Raw genomic sequence first — 8479 nt, 5'->3', positions numbered from 1 at the left:
TTTATACGACTTAGTGTATTTCCGTGGGGAGCTCAAGTGTTATTTGTGAAAAAGAAAAACGGGTCCATGAGAATGTGTATAGATTATAGGAAAATTAATAAGGTGACAATCAAGAATAAGTATCTTCTACCCCGTATAGATGATTTATTTTACTAGCTCTAGGGTACACGAGTGTATTCTAAAATTGACCTCAGGTCAGGCTATCATCAAGTAAATGTAAGGATATAAGATGTATCGAAAATGGCCTTTAGGACCAGGTATGGGCATTATGAGTTTCTTGTTATGCCTTTTGGTCTGATGAATGCTCCTGCAATATTCATGTATTTTATGAATAAAATCTTCCACCCACACTTAGACCAGTTTGTTATTGTTTTTATTGATGATGTACTGATCTATTTGATGAACTATAAGGAGCATGAGACGCATTTGAGATAGGTTTTACATACACTCAGGGAAAAGAAATTGTATGTTAAGTTCAGCAAATGTTAATTCTGACTCGAGAAAGTTATGTTTTTGAGGCATGTCATTTAAGTAGATAGAATTTATGTGGATTCTACCCAAATTTACCCTATTCTAAAATTGAATCGAACCAAACCGAATTTGATCGATTAATTCGGTTAAAACCAAATTATGTTCACCCGCAATTTATGCATAAAAAACCAATTTATGCATAAGAACAAATGGTAGCTAGTTTGCAAACTTATGGTTCTTCTTGGAAAACTATGTGCGAGCACATGATAGATTATCGTGTATTAACATGTTTTCCTGCAACAAAATTTTTGCTTCCATAGATGTGTGCATGCCTGAATTGATTTAAGGTGAGACAATCAAGCTCAAATGAGTTAAACATATCTTTACTTAACGGCTAGAAAATAGGAAGATGAGAGATCAATACTACATTTTCATTTAAGTTAATCCTCTCACATCTTGTCTAGATAATGATATGCAAAATTATGAATATATTAATTCCTTAATATATCTTGTGATATTCTATACCATTCACATAACATGATTGGGGTCAAAACCTACTTCAAAATTTTAGAAGTTAATAGAAATAAATATAACCTCTTTAAAAACATTCAAAAGTGCCAAACTAAAAAAGTGATTTTTTTTTCTTAAGAAAGATTCCATTATCCCACCGGGTTAATCGTTCAACGGCTAATGGAACCCACTATTAATATTAACACAGTTACATTACAATATTTAAATCCAAAACCCACCCGCCAACGCCGTACAACCTATCGCACCTAATCAAACCCCCACCCCAAGAAAACAAAATTAAAACCCTAAAAATAAATTATACTTTTTCCTCGAAACAAAGGGCAAAGATTTATTTAAATAACTAAAGCCACCGGCCAGCTACACCGCCGCTTCCGCCTTCTTCCTTCAAGACGTATACTTGCACGATCCGTAACCTGCAAACCAGGCATCCCCGTCAAATTTGCCATATCCCACATTACGTGCACAGACTACAGAAAGCAATTTCTCGGGAGGGAAGAAAACACTTACTGGGGTCGGTGGGAGTGAGGACTCCGGAGTTCCCGAAATCACAGTTGATCTCTTTGTGACCGAAGATCTGATAGTATGCGTTCATGGCATACGCCGCATGTGATCGGACGGTGTTGGGATCAAAGCAGGCCCCACCGTCCTGTATGGACCCACAGTCCACGTTCGCACATGCGTAGTCTATGCTCGCCTGCATCTCCTCCTCGCTCGCGTCCGACTTCGGGACGCACCACTTTTGGTTTTGGTTCGATGTGGGCCCCGCTGCAGCTGTGGGAGCCGACGCCTGCATCGAGGCAAAATCAACGGTCCCGGTTAATGCCACCCTCGAATCACGATAGGGGTAGTACCGTAAATGCGGTGCATCCAACGGTAGTCAGGGAGGAGGACAACTTTTCAGAAGTAACAAAATATAGCGACCTTAATGCCCCTCATCATTTGCCAAAATCAAAACCATGATAGAGAAAAAGAAGGGTAGTTGGGTCCTTCCGCATCTTCCAGACTCCCAGAGAGTGCCAAAAGGCTCCAGCACAGAACTCCATTGGCCTCCCTGGCCTCCACTTGAATAATTCAAAATTACGAAATTACCCATGCAAATTTAAGAAAATGGAGGAATAAAGGATGGCTATCTGCACGCTGCTAAGTGTCAGCTATTGAATTACTCGCAAAGGCACGTGGCAAACGTCTACTTTTCCTATACTTTCAAAATAAATTAATAAAAAACCTTACCTGCGGATCCCGCAAAATGCCCACGTCGTAAACCGGAGTCAAATCCGGCGAGAACAGCCCAAAATGTTGCTCCGACGTCGACGGCTTCAGATTCTCGTTGAACAGAGAGAAAATGTACGTCTCGAAGGTCCGGTTGGGCATCAACGGCGTTCCCGTCCTGGAGTTCACATGTTTCACGAGGTTACCATTGTAGGAGACGGCGTTCTCCAAGCTCACGCCCAGCTGGTTCGGGTCGCCCGCCGACGGCCACCCTGTCTCCGCCACCACCAGCCTCACGTCTCCGTACCCCACCCTCTTCATCGCCGAGTACACCGCGTCCATCTGAGCATCGAACATGTTCGTGTACGTTATGCCGGTGACGTTGTCCCGGATGCCGTCGTTCGGCTTGAATAGAGCGTAGTTCAGAGTCTTGGCGGTGAACCCGAAATAGGGATACGGGTTCACCATGAAGGAGGAGTTGGTTTTGCGGTGGAATTCCAGAATCGGGGCGAAGATCAGGGTGTCGTACCCGTGTCTGAACCGACCCGAACTCGGCGGCTCCGAACTGGATAGGATGCCCAGAGAGTGAGGGGTCGAGACCTCGACGCCCTTGATTCCGGCGAGTTCGAGGGCGGCGTGGAGGCATTTCATCGCCGGGAGGAGGTGGGCGATGAGGTTCTTGTCGGAGGTGGCGAGGATCTCGTTGCCGACGGCGACGCGGTTGATGACGGTCTTGGGGTAGAACGGGGCAATGTTGGTGGCGACCCAGTTTTGGGCAGCGGGGAGCTTGGCGAGCGCCGGGATATCGCCGTTGGCGACGGAGACCGTGATGGCGATGCCGGTGTCGGCGAAGGCTCGGAGGATGTCGGGGTTGGCGTCGAAGATCTTGACTCTGTCGATGAAGGTTTGGCCTTTGAGAAAGGCGGCAACTTGGGAAGGAGAGGGGAGGTTGTTGGCGACGGTACCGTAGTTGACGCCGACGGAGTAAGCGGTGGTTGGTTGGGCGGCGAGCAGAATGCCGAAGAAGAAGAAAATGAGGAGAAACAGTGACGAGTTGGCTGGAAATGCAGAGCAGGAATCCATGGCTGGAGAGAGCTTTAGGTATTTACTGTTTTGCCTTCGAGCATAGAGTCAGTGAAGTCAGTGATGTAGTCTGCAGTGCGCTTTTATACCTGCGAGGAGAAGAGTGGCATATCTGTAGTTTCATTGAAGGGATAGGGTCAGAAGTGGCTGATCGGGGGTCATTTTTGAAAGGGTGGAAGATGGTATATCTGTAATAAGATTCACGAGACGGGGTTAGAAGTGGGTAGTGGGCGGCGTGAGGGGGGTGTTTGTGGGTTCTGACTTCTGAGGTGGGACCCAATTGGGCGGTTATTGCCTTATTGAGTCGGACGGGGATCACTTTGGAAAGAAATCATGTGGACGTGGTCAGGTACTGAGCCCAGTTGCAGTTGAGAGGCCCAAGTGGCCATAGTTCGTAAGCGATATGGGCCCACACTGGAAAATGGGGCTAGATTGTGGGCTCTATCTCTCATGGGCTCCAAGTAGAATGGAAATAAAATTTTAGGTGATGTTTGTAAAATAAAGCGAATGAAAATGTGAATAAAAAATATTTAAAAAAAATAAGTAATAAATTTAATTTTGTTTCGTGTAATTTTATTTTATTTTTATTTATGAAATTTTTAGTTAGAAACTTACAATTTACACAAACTAGTGGAATCCTGTGTTAGGGGAGAATTAAAAAGATAATTTGTTAAAAAATAACCCTACACATTTTATTAAAATATTTTAAAATAAGTATAATGTCGTAATAATATATATTACTAAAAAGTAATATTGTAAATATTTATATTATGTATGTATGCATGTATGCAGATAAGTACATTTATTGTTGGATTGATTTAATACTAAATTATGTGCCCAAAAAATAAGTAATAATGATAGCTTATTGAAACAAAAGTAAATAAAAAATATGAAAAATTAACATTAGAATATAAATCCTTAATGAGAACTTTGAATCCCAATTTTAAGACATAATATGGTTGATTTGTTCTAAATTTTACAAGATGGGTTACAAATTATAATTATTTTTTTTATAAATAACATTTAAATATTAATCAAATTAAAGCATAAATATTCATAATCCATATACCATCAATCTGTAAATAAACTTGAGCATCCACAAAATATAATTTATTTTATTTTACTTTTATATTTAAAGAACTAAATATGGATACACACTATATTTTTTTTAAAGTCGACGAGCATACAAAATAATTTTTAATGACTTCTCTTGAAAATCAAAAAGCAGACCCTTTCTTTTGCAAGAAGAATCCTTGCTTGAAGGTGGCAATAGGGGCAGGATTTGCCAATTGTTTCTGAAGCGCCCTTCCTGCCCTTACCTTTATTCCATCATCATTTATTCTCATCGAATTCAAATCTTTCTTTTCTCTGACTAGGCTATGATCTTTCTTCTCTATGGAATTTCATCAGAGAGACAAGCAATTTGGCATTGTGCTGAACATCTAGAGTCAGTGATATAGGTGGAATGACCCGATCCGGTCGCAACTATACCCTGTAAGATCTACACGAAAGCGCAAGTAAGGCCAGTTGGTGAAGTGGCATTAAGCATCCCTAGCGATTAGCAAGAAATGACATTGATTCCAAGTGTGAAAGTTACTGTTCGAGCTGTTAGCCTTACAAAATGATACACATAGTTTTATTTTTATTAATAATTTGAATTTATGTAAATATAAGGGGGATAGGGGTGGTGATCAATCTCTCTTTCTCTCTCACACACACACACACTCAGAAAGTAAAAAGAACTCTTGCCAACAAGTGTCAGGCCAACACACAACACTTTATGATACCAATTTCTCTCGAAGTTTATAATTCCAACTAAATTATAAAGTCTCGACTAATTAAATTTTTATGAAAGTGGGAAGGCTAAAATTAATAAAAGTATTAATCAGTGTCAGCCTTGGGGGCTATATAATCATAAATAATATGTTTTGATAATATTAACCTATTTGATGTTCCTAGTGCATTCCATCCTTGCAGATCATGTTTAGGATAGGTTCAAGTGACATACATAAAGTACTAGATCGAAGGCAAATATTGGACCGAGTTGATGTTGAGAAAGAAATATCAAAAGGACACTCACTCGAAAGGACTCAAGCACCCAAGGAAGCTTAATGTTAAATTGTTTATTTGTAATGGGGTGTGTTTGAGGTATCATATTTTATAACTCTTGCGGTTTTGTTTCTTACATGATTTCTGAGCAAGAGTTGAGCAAATGCATGCATATTAGGACACATAAGTTTATAGGAATTCACTTTAAGTCACAAACTCAACTTTCATTGTTTTCAAAGTTAAATTAAAGAGTTTGTCAAATGAATCCTAAACTCCAATATGTCGGGTGGTTTAGGGCTTTCTCAACCCCAAAAATTAGCTCATGGGGTGAGACTTTCCCTCACACCTAATAACTGACCATCAGCCTCTTCCACAACCAATGTGGGATAACCCCAACAATCTCTCCCTCACACATCGAGGTCCTTCCCGGCAAGGCAACTATCGGGGTCTCCCCCAACACGGCACACTAAGGAGAATGTTAGCAAATCAGATTCTGATACCAATGTTGGAATCAGAGGAGCCCATGGGTGGACTTGATACATATGGTTTAACCATGTATATAAACCCCCATCATCCACTCAAATTTCCATTGTGGGACAAGCTCACAAGTGGAATTCTCAACAAAAAATGTTTTGTAAAGGGACAAGTTTTCAAACATCTTGATTTTATAAACATTTTTATACTTGGTCTCATTTGTATCAAAACAAGTCTTTTGTCCTAAAGGTTCAAAGAAAGTCAAGTATATTTTCATAAAGAACATGAAAGTATGTAAGATATCAAAATGGGTTTTCAAATATTATTTTATTAACAAGATATCTTATATTCATGGAAAAACTCTTTTGGACAAGTATTAAACTTAATTAGACTTAATATATTTCATATATTTTGTCCAAGAATGTTTAAGTCATTACAAGACTTTTTGATAAGGAAAAACAAAGCAATCATCGACTAACGTAGTGCAGCCTCGAGTCCTAAACACTCTTCGATATTTGGAGCATAAATTTTGTAGAGACCCGTCAAAAAAATTTTAATATACGAAAGTAATAAAAGAAAAGAAAAGAAAGAGAAAGAAAAGAAGGAAAAAGAGTTATAAGAGGGGCATCAGCAGGAATTCGACGACAAACCCAGGGTCTTCGTCGACGAATGTCCTTCTAAGTCTCGTCGACAAAGTACACATGTCTCGTCGACGAGACGATACTGAGAGCAGGAAATTTAGGCCATTAAGGGTTCGTCAACAAACTCATTATCTTCATCGATGAACACCCTTCTGCGGTTTGTCGACGAGTACACGTGTCTCATCGATGAAGTCACGTGGCAGCAGTCTATATATATGTTAAAGATCATATTTTCAGCGAGATTTCATTTCTCTCTCTCTCTCTCTTTCTCTCTCTAGTTCAGCCATTCCTCCTTCTCTCTTCAAATCCGGCTACGTTTTTCCCTGTTTCGACAATCAGAAGTTACCACGATAATCTCGGGGGGATTCTCTACAATTTAGCTGGACCAGATTGTTGATTTAGCGTTCTTGAGCACCATCCCAAAATTAGGGTAAGTTATTTTAGGGTTTATGTGGTTATCCGGGATATGTGAACCCAGGAAATGTGTTAGATGGTAATATACTGGAGTTTGAGTTGATTAAATTAGGATTAATACGGTTTCAGGTTTTGGAGTTCTGGACGCTGTAAGCTTGGTTTAGGATTTTAGCAGGCTTCTTAGAAATCGGGTAAAGGGATAAAGTAAGTTAGATATTTTCATAAATTTATTATTGAATATATAGTATTTAATTCAGGAATTTATATATGTGATTAGCATAGTTTTTAGAAATACTGATGTTGAACTGAGAAAAAACACTAGAACAGATTTAATAATATTTCTCAGAAACATATGCTTTTTCCAAACAGATAGCATGATATATATATAGTAGCACTCACTTGTGTGGCATAAGTATATATTTTACAGCATTAATAGCTTATTAGAGTATTTTATGATACCTCATAACAAGCGATATTTGATAATAGATTCTTTTAGAAAAATTACAAATAGTACAAAAATTATATTTTCAATATATTATAATATTCAATCGGCGCATATGTCGTGATTATTATGTCGACGCAAATGCCGTGATTATTTAGCCGGCGTAGATGCCGTGATTATTCAGTTGGCCCAGATGTCGTAATACTTCAACTAGCGCAGATGTCGTGAATAGATTTATATGTATATAACAGTTTATTCAAACATATTATCATGTCAGATTATACACAGAATCACGAAACAGTTGCAGTTATTATGAAATATATAATATGATAGCAGAACCCGGATGACTTAGTGTAGATTCAGAGTACGATACCGTAACTATCAGTTCAGGTAGTGCTACCACACATCTCAGATAGAGTGTGGGAGTTGGATAGTCGGTTGAGCATCAGGGAAGAGTAGTGTGTCCCCTGGCAGTCCGGACCAGGCTGGGCAGGCCAGTCGTACTTACAGACTTATCAGTTTTGGCTTAGCGTGGTAGGCCAACCATTGCTAGGTCCTGCCTACGAGCCGCACAACCCAGTCATGTGGGGGTAATACATGACGTCAACTAGCTATCCATACAGGGTATAATTTAAGTGATATACATATATAATAGATGATTTATATACATAAATTTAGTATGTTATGTTGTATTATGTTTTATTCAGATTTTATACAGAACAGTTTTACCAGATTTGTTGAATGCAAGTTCAACTATGTATAGAATTTCCTTACTTAACAGATACAGACTATCATGTACAGTATATATTTATAATACAATAATACTCATGTTGCCACACACTGATATTAATTTGTTTTCCTTACTGAGAGGCGTCTCACCCCTACATTACAAACATTTTAAGAAATCTCGACAGACGTGTGGAGCAAGCTCCGAGATAAAGGAGTTTGTTGGTACTGCAGACACCTCATTTTGTCCAAGCCAAATATAACAAAGGGGTTTTTGTATATTCAACTATTTTCTATGTTTATATTTGGTATTGCAATATTTATTATTTCTAGTATGTTTGTATTATTTATTAAGTATTTTTATGTAGTATGTTCATTATTATTATTATTATTATTATTATTATTATAACAAAAAAATACAAAAAAAAATAAAAAAGAG

General features: G+C 38.7%; 1 protein-coding gene across 2 annotated transcripts; it reads right to left on the bottom strand.

The window, feature by feature from the left end:
* Positions 1 to 1051: 1051 nt before the first annotated feature.
* Positions 1052 to 3843, bottom strand: LOC131148006 (glucan endo-1,3-beta-glucosidase). Of its 2 annotated transcripts, XM_058097738.1 has the most exons (3): positions 2233 to 3843; positions 1510 to 1789; positions 1052 to 1415 (listed from the first exon to the last, which is right to left on the bottom strand). In XM_058097738.1, the coding sequence occupies exons 1-3, from the start codon at positions 3292 to 3294 to the stop codon at positions 1387 to 1389; spliced, it is 1371 nt and encodes a 456-aa protein (XP_057953721.1). In that variant the 5' UTR covers positions 3295 to 3843; the 3' UTR covers positions 1052 to 1386. The 2 variants fall into 2 exon arrangements, with proteins under 2 accessions (XP_057953721.1, XP_057953720.1); XM_058097737.1 differs by having other exon boundaries at positions 1052 to 1789.
* Positions 3844 to 8479: the final 4636 nt, after the last annotated feature.

This window comes from Malania oleifera, chromosome 2, assembly GCF_029873635.1.
Source record: "Malania oleifera isolate guangnan ecotype guangnan chromosome 2, ASM2987363v1, whole genome shotgun sequence".
Lineage (NCBI taxonomy): Eukaryota > Viridiplantae > Streptophyta > Magnoliopsida > Santalales > Ximeniaceae > Malania > Malania oleifera.
This window is presented reverse-complemented; position numbering and strand designations above follow the sequence as displayed.